The following is an 18,288-nucleotide window of genomic DNA, read 5'->3' as shown; positions in this document are numbered from 1 at the left end:
AAAGTATTTTGTAACTCGCTGATAAATCGTGGAAGCATATAATTATAAACGCGGGCTCATCTTGCGGAAATTACCACTGGCCACGAATATTTAATAAATATCCATAAATCGTTTTCAACATTTTACGTATAAACACGACACGATAAATATTCCAAAACACGTAATACGTGTCCACCCACGACATTCCGCAGCGAACGTGTCCGAGGGTTTGTTTCCCTACATAACGCGGTTGTTTATTCGAATCAACGTGATCTTCTGCGACACGAAACCGCGGCGAGGGTGTCGCCGCACAATCGCTCGTCGCGCAATCTAAACCATCTACGAGCGATCGATACCGACGCCTTATCTGCACGTACGGCTCGATAAGAGCGAAGTTATTGCTCCTTCGGAACGGCGATTAATCAAACAGAAGAAGTCTTACGCAATGTCACACGGGGCGTCTCGTGTTAATAGAATTTACATTTTCGTTATCTCGCGAGTTCTCACGAATTCGAGCTCAATGCCACGTCACCGGCGCCATTATTACATGAGATTTTAAAAAACAATGATTTCATCGCGCGGCTGGGTCTACTAAGTATAGTGACGTTAGAAACGATCGCCTCGGATCGCTGACTGTGCTTCGATCTGAACAAAGAACGAAAGGGAGGGACAAGGAATGATCGTCCCGTTTCGAAGTTAAAATTCAACTGAAGGCGGGGGTCAAAAAGGTATGTGACACTGGCCGCGAACACAGTCACACGCTATATAAATGACGCTCAAATAAATCTATGCGAATCGATCAGCAGTGTCAATGCCCGATGCGACGACGGTTCAAGCAGCCAAGATGCGAAACTCTACTCTATATCATTATAAGAAACGACATAGCTACAACTGCGAGTGCAGCCACTAGCCATCTCGATATACAGGGTGTCTCGCGTGACCACGTGAATTCATAATGTAGGTCACCCAACGATTGCTTTTGCAATAATAATTAAATTGTAACTTCGTAAATCGTGATTCTAAATTCAAACATTTCGTCACTTTCACGATTTTTACTAATTATTATCGTGAAATTATTTGCAGCTGCTTCTATTAAAATTCTGTTAGTTTCAAACTATCTTAAAATTATAGGTTCGTAGAACCCCGTGTAAGTATACCTACGTATCGTCTTCAATCTATTCCTGATCTCTTAAATGTTTACAACCAGTAATTCCGACATACTCGTGAAAGTCACTCTTCAAGTCAAGCTTCTGAACACAGTATACGTGGAAACGTCACTTTCCTTGACAATAGGCGTCATGAATATCAATATAACACGCCTGATTGAGACACTTCTTTTCAATTTTCGATGCCATGGTAACGGTACGCAGTGTATCGAAGCGTTAGGCCATTTCTGGTCCTCTCCGGAGAGCGAAAAAAACGTACGCCGTTGTGTAATTGCTCCGCAAATGGAGAGCTGCAGCAGCAATTGATCCCGAGATCGACATTAATCACGAGTAGAATCGATCATTAAATAAGACGGTTGCGCCTTATAAAACCGACGACGCGTAATTAACGTGTAATTATTTTTTACTCACGCCGGATGATCGATTTTCAAATACTCACTGTATCTTTCTAATCGTCGATTCTTATGTAATTCCCAAGTCTTCAGCGTTCGAATCTGTCGCGCACGGACGCGTACGGTGCCTATAGTATGAGAGTTTAATCAATGTTCAATAATAGCCTCGTCTCAACGACCAATCTTATCTCTCACGCGACCATGAATTTTTCGGCGACGTATGGACCTCCGGAGATAAGCTCATATCATATCAATTATCAGTATAAATTGGGGAATGAACAGGGAGGAGTAGGGAGGGAACGAACGTCAAAATCGAACACCTGTAAGCTCGCGATAACGATAACACTGTAGCTTTCCGTTTTACAAATTCTTATCACGAGAGTGTCTGATGACTATTGTTCGATATGCAACTGCGATGTAATAATTACTGTCGTGCAAATTCTGTGATCAATTAAAATGATCAAATAGATAATTAAAGTTGTATAAACGGTTACATTAAAACAATGTCTAAACATTGAAATTTTAATAATTATTAGATAGTACATTAATAGGAAAATGTGGATAATTTTAGAAACTTTGGAAGCCTAATGAAAAAGTTATTAAATCTTGAATTCTTATATTGAATAGCAAAATNCCTCTGCAAATATCATTTTTCCTAAAAGTTTATCAGTTCAAATATTGGACATAATCTTGAAGTACAGTCTTAAGCGAAATCATTCTTTCAAGGATCTTATATAGTGTTGCATCATGGTATCAAAAATTGCTACCATATTGTATATCCGTTTTTAATTGTTCGAAAGAATTACGAAGTAGAATGTAATCTGGAATCATAAGATGTATGTACAACGCTTTAAGCTATAAACTTCTGATAGGCATGATTTACTTGACAATCAACAAGTCCGTTTCTTTCAGCTTCAACCGATTATTATGTGTGCAGTCTTAACAAATTTCACTGGTACAAAATAAGTACAGAGTAGATCGAACGGAGGAATATTATTGTACATAAATAACTTTAATCAATTGAGATCAGTCCTCATTAATCTGTGCGAGCGTAACAGCGATGCGGCCTATATTTTGTCCGCATCGCGGTGGTGCTCTTGCATAAGCGACGTGTGTTAATCCGGGAATAATTTCGAAAATCATTACGCATTTATTCCGTGTGATCGGCTGTTTTGAACGGTTCCACGTGCACGAAGTTGAACAGAGCGGCGGAGCTAATGCACCCCACGGACGGGAGTCATGCGAGCGTTCGCTCATTCTACTTAATGAGCAATGCACCTCGTGGAGAGCAGAGCCGTGTAAATATTTTTGGATTGCATTAGACTGAATAATGTGCCGGCAAGGTCGACAGCGTCGAACGTTCATCTGGCGTCGTGAAAGAATTTGGAATGCGACGGTGATTCACGTCGCGAGCGAATGCCGCACTGTTATTCACGACTAAAATAATTCACACGCGTGCATATAATTGCATGTAATTTTCATATTTCATGCGCGAGACACGTTAATAGATAAATCACAAGGGGAACAATGTGTGATCGTTCAACGGAATGGGAATAACACTTTCGTATTTAATGGACGTTTAAGGACACGTACCTTTCGTATTTTACTTCAATGGAGTTTTCCTGCCAATAATTCTGTGTCTCCATCATCTTCCCGCATAGAATAGTTTCCAATGCACAACACGATCACTTCCGATTTCCAGTCGCTATCACCGTTACCTTCTCCTTCTCCTCTCTGTCTCTCTTTAACTATCCTCCTCCTTTCTCTATCTCTCTCTCTATCCGTTCTCACACGGGGACCGAGGAAGAACTTCGCTCTTTGAATTTACGCTCGTATATCACGCACGGCGGGTTGCTCCAAACTGGACGAACGATTGAGCGCGAAATTTAACTATACGTATTCCACGGTCACGTTTTACGAGACAGTAGAATTGCGCGTACACGTAAACCGTACTTCGAAAGGAGTAAAGAAAAAGAGCCGAGTCCTCTTGAAACCGATGGCTCCTTGATCGATAATGCGCACCCAACGGCGGTAGGTTAGGTTCGCCTCCACAAACTCACTGACACACCGAAACGGCACGACGGACCGGGAGGCCGGTACTTGGGAATCGCCCACGTCTTTCCGTCCAGTCACACTCACCGATATATCTGTACTGGCGCCCTCTTCTTTTCTACACCGTCTTCCCACCTCTCTCGATTTCCACCTTTACTTGTTCTATTACTTTTCCTCAAAGCCGGTTGATCGCCGATCGATCTTCTCCCGTGATCCTGCAAGCGTAACGACGACGGTGTTAACGAAGCCGTTCCCGCTGCGGTTGTTCGTCGCGAATCGTTCCCGCGCGCACGAGCGACCGGGACGAGGAAAAGCAGGAACGATCCACGATCCTGGGACGTATAAATGCGAACGACGATAAGGCCGTTGACTCGTTCGACCGCGAAATTCCGCGATGTACTAACTGGCGCAGGGCCGCAGGAATTTAACGGGCCGCGTGCGTCAACGTGTCCAATACGAACCCTGTGATGGACGCGCCTCCCGCGATGCGTACGCATGCACTTTACGAATTTCACGCGGCAATGCTGCGGCGCACACGATTCCGAGATCTAACGTAAGTGCTATATGGATCGACGCTCACGTGACGCTCGCGGTTGAATTTTCATCGCACGCACCCCCCGCGCGCTTGTTCAACGGCGTCAACGTGACAGGCACAGACTTCCCGATTTTCTCATCTACGAACCGGAACTTCGCGCGCGGTAGCTTGAATAAACAGGAACCTCGGGATCCTCTCTATCGAAACGTGTATAGAAACGCTTGGCAGGCTTCACTATGCGTATAATGCGCGGCCCTGTTCGATTCTCGCGATGGGCCGCCGTGTGGTACGCAGACCGCTGCTGGTGGGAGCGATCCAGAACCGTCTCAGGCACGGAACCATTATCACGGGAGCCACGCAACTCGGGGCTCGAATTCGATCGGTTATCGTAATTTCTCCTGCACACGATACAGTGGCTACTGGCTACGATTCTCAAAATACACGTTTGCACTCCCTTATCTAGCTAATTTCAACGACCTTCCTATTGAAATACGGTGTCATTATTATAGATAATAACTGGGCGACCATTACGTAGTTTCGCTTTCGCGTAATCTTCGGTATCTCCGAGCGATAGAGTAACGTGCCGATGAGTGTGTGTCTGGCAGTTTTGCGAAACATTTCGATAAGACAATATGTTCTTAGTACATCACGTGTTGATAATGTTACACGTGGATCGATTTGTACGGCAATCTTGAAATAGCTGTACCGATACGCGAAAACAAAAACAAAGAAGGTTAATCTTTACCTAAACATTGTTGCTGCTCTGATTCACTGACAATCATGATTATCGCTGTTATTATGTTCCTTACGTCGATTACTTCGATTAATGAAATCGGCGTTACTTCATAGCTCGATACGAAAGCATTCTTCCATTTACAAGACTAACGTGCGCCGGCGATTTCCACGTCCCCGCGCGTGAGCGTGAGTTTGGATCATAAATCGATAAAGATAATAATTAAACGATAAGTCTCGGTGTGTTCTCTTGCATTATCGTGTATCACGGTTCGCTGAGATGTAGACAGAAGCAAACAGACGCACACGTGATCCGTGGAGTCCCGAAGCGTTCAGTGAGCGTAATATATCTTTCGGCGGTATCAGAAATTCAGGGATCAGAAATTCCCCCTGGTAGATAGCGAAAACGAATTACCTTAATTGAGTTTATTGCGAGCGTGCGTCAGATAAGATTCCACCGCGTTCCTCTCAGAGACACCGCGCGACGAGAGTGTGCTATTGAGTCAACGTTATACCGGACGCCCCGAACTCACGACTAAATTTCTCGAGCGCACGCTTTCACCCTTCCATTTCGCTGGAATCTCGAGCGCACAATTCCACCGAGGAGAAACCGGCTAATTTTTTTCCGTTTCTCCTTCCTCGACGCGGAGGAGGATCGAGCAACGTCACGTAACGACTCCGATGATGCAAATCTGACCGCGCGGACCGACGAAGCTAGAATTCTGTGGTCTCGGCGAGGACGAACAGCGGAAGGAGGAGGAAAAAAAAAAAGCGTTTTCAGGTGAAAGTTCGCGACGAGGAGGGTGAAGCGTGGGCTTGAGACGTTACTGACCAACACGGGCGGAGTGGTGAACCCGCGTTGGAGCGAAGGAAGGTGGAGAACGTTCGCCGGGACGACTAAGCGTACGAGGAGAGGGACAAGTGAGCAGTAGTTACCACGCTATGTGACACGTGCGCGTGACGTCACGGGGCCGGTCACGCGAGCACCGTGTGCTCTCGGTCACGTGTCCTGTCACGCGCTCGAACCACCCGCTTTCCCCGTGCCACCGCCGCTGCTTTCCACAACTGCATCACTCCGCTGCCTTCCGAGAGAACCGTCTCTCTCGTCGCATTGCACGGTGCACCTCTCCTTCTTCCGTTCTCGATCACGGTCTGCGTGCCATGGACGTCGTGGACGCCGCTGGTCTCGCTCTTTTTCGTTCTCCCGTTCGAAACGGAGCAGATCATGGACTCGACGAGTATTTTTTTTTTTTTTAAACATGATTTATTTGCTTAGCAGATGCAATATAATATAATTTGGTGCAAATGAACAAATAAAAAAACCAATACAAAATGTGGGATCTATTATTTTAGTTACGAAGGGTAAGCATGTTTCGTCACAAGGCGCTAAGAAAGGTAGGAGCCGATGAACAACCTGCGTCGGGGACAGACATTAATTTTATTGCTGTGAGAGTCTTCTAGCTCTACGACGTACATCATCGTTGTGTCTTCCGTCTTCGGATAGCCACCAATATTTTTTACCGTTTTTGTAAATAGTTATACTTGATGTCAACGTTAGGCAGGGTTTTAGCGTATTTTAGTATGGGGTAGTTTGGTACAAGAAGAATTGCTTTATTAGCCTGGTGTCTGGGATAGTGGTATAGAATGGGGAGGTTGTTTTCATCTTGGATGAGGCCTGTCTTGTCTAGGAACATAAAGGCTTGTGGGGGTGAGGTAGCCAGTTTGAGCCATGCTTTTTATTTCGGTTTGATTTATAGCAGGGACTTGACTGGTATTCAGGCCCCGCCGTGACACGAGGACACGCGGTGTAATGATAGTAGCTCTCGTTCTCTGCCTCAACGACGACGTGTTTACTCGCGTCTCGCCATTCGCGTACTCGGCGGATCCGTCCACGAGAACGACGTCCATCGTCTTCCGGGCGTTTGTTTTTAACGCACGGATTATCTTTATTCATTATCGACGATTCGAATGAATTTAAATGCCAACTTGCTATTTGGAAGACGACATTAAAAAAAATAATAGGAATATAGATAGCCTCGAATAGCCCGTATTACGTATTTTATATACATATATGTATGTTGTTATTATATGTGGAAATTGTAATATATATTTAACAATAAAATTTTCAATTCATATTCTTATTTTAAAATAAGCCCATTGTAGGATCTATTGATACGTTACCCAAATAGCGAGCTACCTTAAGCAAATGCTTAAGGCGATCTTAAATATGTATAAGTAACTACTCTGAATACCAGCCAATGTGTTTGAAATACGGTTCGCAGCACGATGAAATAAAAGTAGAAAAGTAGAACGTTTCAAATATTACATCCATTTATCTATAGAATTAAATCCGAATTGCTCGCAACCGTCAATTACCAACTGAGCAGGTCTCTTTTAAATAATGTAATGGTTGGAAAAGAGGTAAGCTTTGCAAGTACGGTCGTCACACGTCTCCGTTATAAACGGCTGAAGCGGAAACGCTGAAGTCTGGTCGATTTAACTGCAGAGTTAATCGATTTCAATAGCGATATCGCGGAGCACGGAGTTCTAGGCGACATACTTTTCTAGTTTTACGGGTCACCTGCGGAATCCAGATCTCGTTTCTACTTATGCGTAACGCGCGCGAACGAACACCTCTCGCAGGTGATTACTCGCTCGTTGGTCGATCACGCGCGACTGCATTAAAACTGAAAAGAAATTAAACGGACCGAACGCGTTCAAAGAATGCAGCTAATGATGCGTTTTTTTTTTCGATCGAGATTTACACGTTACGAAACATTTTTATGACGTTGGACGTCCACAAACGGACTAGAAAGTATAAGAGTCTGCGATTATATAAACGTCTGTCCCGGTGGACTTCCAGACGGACAACAATCTAATTCGCAAATAATCTTTTGAACCACGTGTCGAGTACGTGCATTGAACGCAATCTCGACGATTTTAAGAAACGATCATAATTTCTTCGATTAACGATAAACTGCATTGTTACGTTAAAGAACAGTGAATCACAGACAGGCCTGGCCATATTTAACGATGAGCTACGCTCTCGGCGAAACGAGAGACAGAGAACTCGGCTGACGCGGTGCACAACGGGTTCAGGTTAAATGTTTCACGTTACCGAGAACGTGAACTTTTTGGCCGGCCGTACCTGTTTAAAACGGCTACGAACTTGACGTATGCGCGAGTACACGCGTAACGCGACCAATTCGAAAATAGGCGTCTTATTTTCTGCACGGCTCGGGAGAAAATAAACGCGATCTGTGGCAACTGCGAGTTATTCTTGACCCGGTACACTAGTACTAATACGTGTGCCGTGTATTAATCGAGCCCGGCTCTGTGACCGCACCGAAAAAAGAGAATTATTGATCTTAATACTCGTCAATTGAACGTGACGTCTAAGCGGCGATATTTCGGTGCACACGAACGTAGCCGGGAACGAGAAGCTGGGGTCTGATAGGGCGTAACGTTCGCTGGTTATCGTGGCCAGATCTTTAACCTTTGATTCCGGATTCTGCCACGAGACAGAGCAATTTAAATTCCTTCTAGAGCGCTCGACGGATTCCTCTTTGTGCTGGAATTAAATTATGCACCGTTCAAACGGTGGCCACGTCCCGCCGCGCGCCTACGTGACTTTTAGATAGAACGGTCACCGTGGGTGGACACACACACACACCGATGAATATTCAGCATAAAAGTTTGCATACTTCCGATGGCCATTGTCACGGGAAGTACGCATATATTTTCGTACCTCGGTCATCGTCACGTGTCACGTGCGAATCTTCCAAAAATTCGATGGAATGCATCAGCGTTTCTTCAGCACGCTGTTTCGTTTTAATTTGTTTACGCAATCTTCGCGGGACGTGCAGCTCCGATTATGTAAAACCGAAGTGAATTAGCAACGACGTGACAAAGTGAAATTGATCTGGCCATGGTTTTAGAACAGTAAAAAGGAGGAAAAAAAAAAAAGGAACCTTGCACAAGGGTCGAGTGAGGGCACGTGAAAGCAATTACATCACGGTGATTGCATCGCCACTGCATCGTGGAGCTTCCCCTCGGTTATCGTCTGAAAATCTCGCAGAATTGTCCGCTCGTTTGTCCTTGGTAAATTAGAACATTCGCTAGGCCGATACGTAATTATAGCCGTGACGTCGCCCGCGCCCCTCGAACCCTGGAACAGCTCTCGATTTCCGTCAAGAGATCCTGATAGGTCCGCGCGTTCCCAAGGAGCCAACTCCGGGCACATTTCGCACTTGAACCTGAAAATCCCACGCGCCTCACTGCTTTTCATCACGCGATTCGATCGAACAATGCGCCACGATATTATCTCACCTCCCGGCCGTGTGCGCAACAGCATTCGATGTAAAATAATGGAAAACTATATTATCTTTCCGAAATTAGCGCGTTTCGTAATAGCGACAGGTTTCATAAGAGTCGATAATATCAACCAGTAATCCTTTTGAAACAAGTGTACGATACAATATGACATATTCCAGTACACGCTACAACTCGGGTTCGTGCTACGTAATATGTTTGTCCTCCGGTTACCTGTCCATCGGAGTCAATAATTCTAAAACGGCGACACACCGCAGTGAGAGTGTTACACAATCGGGGAGTTGCGTTATCTAAATAGAGTCGAGTAAAAAGCGGTTGCATTACCGAAGTCTGCCCGACCCGGTATAACAAGGCGGGCGTCGGGCCATTCACGATTCGACGCGCACATAACGGAGCAATGTCCAAAAGATTAGTGCACCGTGTGGCTCCGTTCGGCAGTCCGTTCCACGGCCGCAGTGGTTTAGCCGAGTGCTCGATCAGATACATTGCGTGCACGTGTCGGCGTGTCTGTAAGGGTAAACGCGTGGTCGAGCGCGTGACTCGACGGCCGAGGCGTGCCCTTCTCTCGATCACGTGGAACGTAACGCGGTACTTGCTCCTCGTCCTTGTCCCACTCGCTCCGACCCGCTTCTTGCTCCATCCTCGTTCCTCGATCCACTCTCCCGCCGTGGTGTTGCGAATGCACGCGTTTCTCTCTAATTCACGAGTCACGCTAACCCGTTTTCTCTGTCCGTGTCGGCTGACACGCAGGTATGCCGATCGCCGCGGCGTTCATCGTGCCGTCTCATTGCGTGCGTGTTTGAAAAGAGAGAATCGTGCCGAGGCGAAAAAGAAAAAGGATGAACGCTCGGGCTGTTTAAAGTCCTTCTCTACAAAGAAAACGAGCTGCAGAATTCCTCGTGACAAGACCAAGGAAAACTGTTCGTGAAGAGAGTTTGATCTTTCGATCGATGATGAAAGGATTCGGGAATGTTTGGCTTTAGCCGCACCATTAATTTAAATGATCAAATATCTTTTTATCTCGATCACGTTTTAGACGTTCATTATTCCACTCTGTGTTTTACAGTTCTATTTGTAAGCAGTTCTCTTTAATAAAAAGAAATGTCTTAATTGAGGGATACCGTATATTAATAAATTTAAATAAATTCCACCGCTATCGAAACGAGAAGTTAATTACATATAATGCCACAAATAGATAATTTGAAATATTCGTTTGAAATCAAGGATGGTCGCGTTATTCGTACTTGCATACATATAAGGAAACCAGTAGCGCGGGTGACTATTTAAAGCGAACCCTAGCACTTCTCGGACTCGTACTTCCGGCCTAAATACGCGCGTCGAGTACGAGATCCGGTTTCTGATTACTATGAGGTCACCTGTTACCTCCACGATGAATCGTGATTTATAGTCGACTTTCAAAGTACTTGATTGTAAAACCGAACAGCTCCTTTTGTATATATCGCAGTACATTATGATATATACATTCTGATGATAAAATGTACAAAAATACGTGCGAAATTTATTTTTCAGGAGTCCAATAAGAATTTGATTTCGCCTCTTTTCTATTCTCATCGATTGTACGTTGCAACGTGTCGCAAGCGACTGTAACGCGTCCTTTTATGGTTCCGTGTGTGTACTTGAAAGGCCGGAGCTCTAATTCGACAGCGTCCGTGAAAATCTTGATATACGAGGGTAAAACGATACACGGCGCCTGTTACTTGTAGACAGTAACGTGACACTTGTCTCGCTTAGTGATAAAAAGTCACACGCTCGGAATAGTGCAACGTGTAAACTATCATGATTTTATCTATCTATTCTCGTCTTTCGTACCCTATATGTATGATACGACGTGTTGTAAAATTAGATACCTGCCTCATCAATGAAGCCTATCTTAAAGGTCACGAAGTACATGTATATTTTATGCACTTCGAAGGATCGAACGTGTTATAAACTATACGTTTCACTGACGAAATTCATGTACGTAACGATAGACATTATTACTGTTGAAAATAATGTCGAAAGAGATTAAAAAGGGAAGTTTTTATTCAATGTATTATATAAACTTTTCCTTCGCTAATTTCTTAATTGGAATTCTCCTCCAAGAATATCTCTCTCTTCTCGCGGACTTAAACAATTACGTTCTAAAAATAACACTTTCGCAGCAGGCGTGTGCGTCCAATGGATACGTGCTGCTGCCAAATCGTTAAAGTAATCTACTTTTTATCTTCGCATACATTCCGCGTCCGGTGTCACGTTTTGCTTAAACGTGCTGCATCAGTCGAACAACTTGTGCGCACACGAATACGTTTTCCCACGAATGCAGCCGGCCCATTTAAATATAAGACCGTCCCTCGATTCAGGAGACGTCCGGTTACTAATCAGATCAGCGAAAGCTGAGTTTTCGGCGATCAGTTTGTTTCTATCGCGCTTTTCATAATCAGCAATGGCGCGATCTCAATGGGTTTTGTAAAAAAAATCCGTCGATCTCCGATTAGTTTCGGCATAGATAATCGAACACTTTTTCCTCGTGTTTGCATTATTTTTGTAAAATTATCTAATTATCGATCATATAGGCAGAAAATTAAATGCATTGTCATCAAGTGCGTCGACACGACTACATAATGATACTGATATAATAATACTGTCCGTGTGTGATAGCTCGCATAAGGAGAAATAGTTCCTTGTATTAATTTAGTAATCCGTACTCCTGTTTCCTTTCCATCATTTCAACTAATGCACTTTATCTCTGACCTTTGCCTTCAACTGTAGAGCACTTCCAAGGAGAACGTTAGATACCGCAGAAATATCGAAACTCAATGTTTACGATTTCCGGGACAGAATCGCTTATCTTTGAGATTTTCAAGAAGCATTATCAAATCATATTATCGTCGCATGACATCAAAATATAATAAAAAAAAAAGTAGAAAGTAAGCTACGTGATTCAGATGAACTATTTCTTTAATATAACGTGTAGATATATCCGTATCTAAAACCCGTACGACGTTTGGAAATTGACGTAAACATTTTATTCTTTCGTATGTAATTTTCATACTGATAAAAGAACATCACGTGGTATAAAAAGAGTATAAAAATCGAGAATGACCTTGCAGGATAGCTTTTGAGTCGTATACATCGTTCCGACTCTGTTTACGCCACCAAGTGTGTAGCTCTTGACTGTTATCGCTGCGAAACCGGTTCGACGGTGGATTTATTCGGTTTCGATATCAACTGCTGCTGGGGGAGTTCAAGAAGGCAAATGTGATGATCAACAGTGCCATCGGATGTCGAGCCGTTCCATAGCCGGTTACTGGATTTTTTTTTCAATTTTCTTTAAATCCGGATACACGTGATCCCCGATAGACACACACTTTGGCGTAGAACGAATCTAAGAACATTATTATTTTAGGATATCTTCCAATTGATTAAATTAATCTTCTTCATTTCCGATGGCTCTTCATATACGTCATTACAGCACGCATTGAAGACGTGTTGATTCTAATTATGAACGCTCTTTCTCGTCCACGCTTTTTATATTTTTCCTTTCAGTCGTTTAAACATGCGTCACTTATTCCCTGATTTACACTTATGTATCCAATATAATCATTTATTAACTTACTAAATACAAGTACTTCTTTTAGTTTCATTTTTGCAAACGTCACCACGTGCAAATACCTGCACGATAAGGATCTTCCCGTCCCCATAGACGGACAATCGGTACATTGTTTCATATGGGAGCAGAATGAATTTTTAGTACAAAATGTCACGTGAGATACAATTATAATGTAACCTTGCGTATTTTATGTTGACGGTGGACATTGGCCGCGCGATTCCTTCGACGTCAGCATCAACCGCTCCTTTTGGTATGGTTAATTATTAATATCAACGAAATGTTTTGTAAACAATTCGCAGCCAAATCGTCTATTCTTAGGTAACCTTACCGAAGATCCAATAGTTTTGTACACAATGTACAAGGGATGCATAAAATTGTATTTCTCGTTCGAATTATGCACCACGAAAATTGAATTTTAGTATACAACAGCCACTCTCAGTGCGCATCGTAATCGTAAACTTACTTAAACCTTATATTTATAAACTGACTGGTTCAGTTCTTTTATAAACAATTGTCTCAATTTTTCTCATCACTCACTCGCAGTATATTCCTAACGGAAATGTACAGATTATTGGTTTACACCCGCGGATGATCGACACAATGCCGGGACATACACTTTCTCGAAATCTTTAAAAGTATAAAATAATCGTTATTGTTAACGAAAATATAAAATTATACATATAACATGTACAGAAGTAACTTTGCGATCTCAATAATAAACGATGACTATGTAACATAAATGTAAATACATACGAAAGTCGATGTATTTATTACCCTAATTGAAAAAATATAGAAAGATCACTGAAATCGTTCTTCACATGAATTATTCGATTAAAGAGGACTGACTGCTGGAAACTTGTGTCGACCACAATCAGGGATCGTTCTTGCGAATTGATACTGCAGGCGATAGTTATTATACATCTCATCAAAAGGATTATAGACAAAATGTATTAATTTACTCGATTATACTCAGTCCCGTTCACCCCTCTCTTCGGCACGTTCCTCCGCTCTTGCTTTCATCCTAGTGATAAATGCTTGACCCTTACTCTTCCTAAAGTTCTCGTACGGATCATTTAGATTAATACCGACGCCTTTGTATTGATCATTTTTATCTCTAATTTCACCGCCCGATATCGGAGCTTCAATACCCTGTTCATTGGCACCAAGTCCCGCACCACCCCAACCCATCTTCTTCAACAACTGATGACCTTTGTTACTCTCGTCCAAACTAATTTCTTGAGGAGCTTTACTATACATCGATCCACTGAAACAAATTAATCAGTAGAAATCGAGTTTTTCTACACGTTTCGTATCTGCGAGTAAAGACTACTCACAGAAAGCTAGGCGGGGTCGGGCTTCGATCTTGCCTATCCATTCGCCTATCGGGACTCCGATCTTTATTGCTGTTCCTCCTTCTCCTACTTCTATTATTATGATTACTATTGCGGCTGTTCCGCCTGTGATTGGCAGCGGGCGATCTCGATCTGCTTCTACCCCTCGATCTTGAACGCGATCTACTTCGTGATTTACTTCGATACCGTTTCTTTGGTGGACTAGGACTTTTAGACCTTGGTCTTAGGATCGGCGACGGTGACTTTGATTTCTGCCTTATTCCGGCCGCTATATCTTCCTCTTTGCGTTTACGTGCTGCGTTCTTTGCTTTATAATACTCGTATAAACCTAATTTTTCCCAACCGTCACTGTAATACACAAGCATTGCATTTTAAAATATTCTTTAGTATCTCAACCGTTATTGATCCATTTATTTTTACCTGTCTCGTGGAGAGTCGTGATTAGGAGGCGCGTAAAACGCTTCGACTGCAGCTACTAATCGTTCGCTAGGTGGGGCAGGTGGTGGAAGCCTAATTGCCTCTGGATCCAAAGGTTTATACTCGGCATCTTCTAACTTGATCAGAGGCACCATCAAGCCAGCAGGAAGTTCATAATAAGGCATACTAGGCATTAAATCTTCGACGGAAGGCTCATGTATAACAGGCGGTGGCCCGAAGCCCGGCGGAGGCTTTGAGAAATCTGGTAATGGAACGTTCGTAAATGGCGGTGGGTCATTTCCCTGAGGAGGCACACCCCATCCGGGTGGCGGTTGACTAAAATTTACATCCGTGCCTATTGGCGCAGGAGGACCGGAATGACTAGGCGGCATAGGCATACTTTGCTGATTCTGCAAATTGTAATTTTTCATTAGAGTATGTAAAACGTAAATGAGCGTATTATGAAGTAACTTGCCAATTGAGGCGGCGGTGGAGGTGGGGCTTTTAATTGTTGATCAATTGCTATCTTTTGTTGCTCAATGTTTTGAATTTGTCTTAAAGCGTGCGTAACGAACGCTTGATGCTGCGCTTGATAATTGTCAAAAGTCTGTTTCGTCGATGCAGTGATCGGTGTGATTGCGCTGGCATGTTGGGCAACCAGGTTTGCCTGATATTCAGACCAAGACGCACTTGGCTGTTTTAATTTATCTATAATTCCTTCATCAAAGTAATTATTTTTTGACTCCCACAAACTCAATAGTTTATTTAATTTATTAAGTTGTTCTTCTGATGCAGCTAGTGAGGTGTTACAGAACATGGGAACAACAACACTTTCCATTGCCTTGCGAAGATCCATAGACTTTTTTCTTGCACTAAAGAAGTTTCAGATTAAATACCGTGCGCGACTATATTTTTATGCAAATTATCAAATAACTACGTTCACTACATATTGTAAATAAAATCATAAAATACAACGTATTTATTGTACTAGGACACTCATGTTAAGAAAAAAGGATGAGATTCGATGTCGATGAATATTCCGAAATAAAATTCCACTTAAAAAAAAAATAAATATATTTACCAGTGATGCAAAACATCGTTCACCAAATAGATAATATGAAGTTTATGGCTAAAATTGATCGCTTGGATTACTCTGGAAGAAATAATTGAAAATTAAACAATTTCTTACTAATTATGCATAATCGAAGTCAAGGTTGTACATACTTTTTCAACAAATGATCCGCAACCACTTGATTGCTTTGAGGAGTAACCGAGTTCTGAAGTATCCAGGCCTTCCCTGCACTTATGCTGTCTTTTGTGCAACTATCGATAATAGGTTGCAATACAGCGTCGAATGCAGTGAGATCTGTGTTCGTGTTCTGCGCACTGTTCTGTAAAGCTGTTTCTTGAGCTTGCCTCACAGCATCTTCAACCCTTCCTTGTTGCTGTGCCATCAATGCAGCATGTTGCGCAGCCAGATTCTGTTCCGATTGTCTAACTTGTTCCTGTAGCGTCGTCTGCTGCGACTGAAGGTTCGCTAATTCATTCTGAAGCCATCCAGGGGGTCCTCCAATGTTAACCGGTTGCGTAACACCAGCGATGGGTGGGTTCACACCTCCCATAGCGGGTACTGGTCCGATCGGCGGTCCCGCATTTCCTGGCCCTCCAATTTGTCCTGGCACCCCAGGTATAACTGGGCCACCTGGATTCCCTACTGGTCCAATCCCCACAACTGGGTTCAATCCATTGTTTTGAGTATTTAGGCCAGGCGCAAGATTGACGTTATTCAGAGGCTGCGCGACGGTAGCGGCTGTTTGCTGCTGCTGCGAAACGTTTAAACGTGGGTCTGCATTTTGCATTGGATTTATTCCTTTTTGCTTTAAAACTGTAAACGAATGACGGTGGATTATTGTAAGATGTTTGATTCCTTCAATGGATATTGAAAAAGTATACAAATAGTCCAATTTCTGTTGAGTTTTATCTTCTACCAGTGCATAATAAAACTCTTGGCATTTAGGAGATAATTATATCGAAAACTCGGTAAGCTTTTTAGGAGCACTATACTCTTTCCCTGTTTTATATTTTTATATATATATATATACACACACACATGTATTTTTTTACTTTTTTTATAGTACTAGGGTATTACAGGGTATTAATGGGCTTATATTCCCCATATAGATTGAAGCAATATATCGATAACGTAGTCCGCATTAGAGAAGCTCCAGTAAGAATGTTAAAGCTACATCTTCTCAAAATCATCATTTGCCAAGAAATAGAATATGTCTTTAGCTAAAGCATTCTGCTTAATTAAATAGCAATCCCAAAATCTTGAATCGAAGTGCTCATATTTCGCTGAATAATAGTTTTTGTACGTTCACTACGACGAATTCCGACCCTTCCACCCGTATTTCTCTTTTTTCAAAGTCATTCCTCGTTGGTTGAATAAAGCATGGCCATTATGCTTCTCAATTGTTGTAGCTGTTAAGGGGCTGTATCCCACTTACTGGCTTGCTCTGTAGTCACTTTGTACTGATAGTAGTTGAAGTGCTCTCCACCGAACAGGAAACCGAACTTTGGGTTGTCCTTTTGCTTGTTTTTCGTCATCTGCTCGAACTCCGGTCCATTCCGTGCAACAAACTGTGCCAGTTTGTCAATGATGTTCCTTAACTCTGTATCTGGGTATTACACCAAGAATAAACAGAATTAGGCCAGAGATCTGGCAAATCTGAATTATTTATCACAGTTATTATTAGATAAAATGGCAATATTTAAATACAGTACTGAAATAGGATATCTCTTATTTTTAAAGTATGCAGTCCTAAATCAGCCCGTTGCGACCTGGAATACTGAATCTGTTTTGAAGCTTATTGCTTCGTGAACGTATCTACAGAAACTTGTCTCGGGATAATTTAACTTGTCGACCGAACCGTTTCTTTTTTAATCATAATCTAACTCGTTGCACAGGTTTACATAACCCTACTATCTAGAATCTACAATTTGTCATTCTCTCTTTAAACGTGCCGCACAATTTCCATTATGCGTAAACACAAGAATCCACAATTCTGACTAATTAAAATGCTAAAACGATAAATCATAACGATTATGGTTAAGTTAAGATGGAACGTTAACATGCTCGTCTGGAGCGGGACTGTGCGAGACCGCGCTTCGCCGAATCGTCCGGTCACAACATTCATTCCTTACCTGCAGGCGCCTGGTCCATTATCGTGATTACTCTTTTACTTTTCCACTGACTTCGGTCGCGTTTGCTCCCCGTTACGTTAATAGCTTTTCGTAGACGAACGGAGTACGGCTCCGGAAAACATTATTTTCTCACACTGAGCACGACAACGCTAGACGTCGCCATTAATTCCGAGGTAGTCGTGTTTCGAGCAACTACCGTCGAAGCCGCTGATGCATCGACTTAACATCATCGCACGCGGAAATTCCACCATTACAACAGATTTTCATCCATTCGCACCACAAGGATCAACAAGGATTTACGTTCCTATATTCCTGTCAATCTCTCGTGTTACACACAATATTTAGGTTCGTATTAACTCTCTTTGCATAGAATTGGACATCAAGTAGATTTCACAATAAATTAGTCCATCTTGCATGTTCATTATTTTTACGCTTACATGCTTGTTCAGTGTATTTAAAGAACAATATTTCAAATTTCCTTTGTTGCACATGCTGCTTTTTTGTTACACTTTAATTA

At 42.7% G+C, this 18,288-nt stretch overlaps 3 protein-coding genes across 6 annotated transcripts in view; 1 reads left to right on the top strand and 2 right to left on the bottom strand.

Moving 5' to 3' along the window:
• Positions 1 to 5,677, bottom strand: part of cwo (transcription factor cwo) — a 38,290-nt gene extending 32,613 nt beyond the window's left edge. Inside the window, exons 1-2 of one of the 2 annotated variants that reach the window (XM_026814934.1) lie at positions 5,272 to 5,677; positions 3,131 to 3,804 (exon numbers count right to left, since the gene is read on the bottom strand). In XM_026814934.1, coding sequence (XP_026670735.1) covers positions 3,131 to 3,186 — 56 coding nt within the window. In that variant the 5' untranslated portion in view covers positions 3,187 to 3,804; positions 5,272 to 5,677. Of the gene's footprint in view, positions 1 to 3,130; positions 4,379 to 5,271 lie in introns of those variants that run through there. The other variant, XM_018027301.2, reaches the window with a different exon arrangement.
• Positions 5,678 to 12,776: 7,099 nt separating this feature from the next.
• On the bottom strand, positions 12,777 to 17,945 carry scaf6 (SR-related CTD associated factor 6). 2 transcript variants are annotated; one of them, XM_018027296.2, is made up of 8 exons: positions 17,772 to 17,945; positions 17,075 to 17,245; positions 15,792 to 16,452; positions 15,649 to 15,720; positions 15,043 to 15,439; positions 14,571 to 14,977; positions 14,133 to 14,498; positions 12,777 to 14,062 (listed from the first exon to the last, which is right to left on the bottom strand). In XM_018027296.2, the coding sequence occupies exons 1-8, from the start codon at positions 17,788 to 17,790 to the stop codon at positions 13,768 to 13,770; spliced, it is 2,388 nt and encodes a 795-aa protein (XP_017882785.1). In that variant the 5' UTR covers positions 17,791 to 17,945; the 3' UTR covers positions 12,777 to 13,767. The 2 variants fall into 2 exon arrangements, with proteins under 2 accessions (XP_017882785.1, XP_017882786.1); XM_018027297.2 differs by lacking the exon at positions 17,772 to 17,945 and adding an exon at positions 17,352 to 17,752.
• Positions 17,946 to 17,982: 37 nt separating this feature from the next.
• eIF3g1 (eukaryotic translation initiation factor 3 subunit g1) overlaps positions 17,983 to 18,288 on the top strand; it is a 3,113-nt gene continuing 2,807 nt past the window's right edge. The window contains exon 1 of one of the 2 annotated variants that reach the window (XM_018027298.2): positions 17,983 to 18,116. The gene's annotated coding sequence lies outside the window, so the exon portion shown is untranslated. The remainder of the gene's footprint in view (positions 18,117 to 18,288) is intronic. The other variant, XM_018027300.2, reaches the window with a different exon arrangement.

The sequence above is a fragment of the Ceratina calcarata genome, unplaced genomic scaffold, assembly GCF_001652005.2.
Source record: "Ceratina calcarata isolate Rehan_Ccalc_2016 unplaced genomic scaffold, ASM165200v1 scaffold419.2, whole genome shotgun sequence".
Lineage (NCBI taxonomy): Eukaryota > Metazoa > Arthropoda > Insecta > Hymenoptera > Apidae > Ceratina > Ceratina calcarata.
This window is presented reverse-complemented; position numbering and strand designations above follow the sequence as displayed.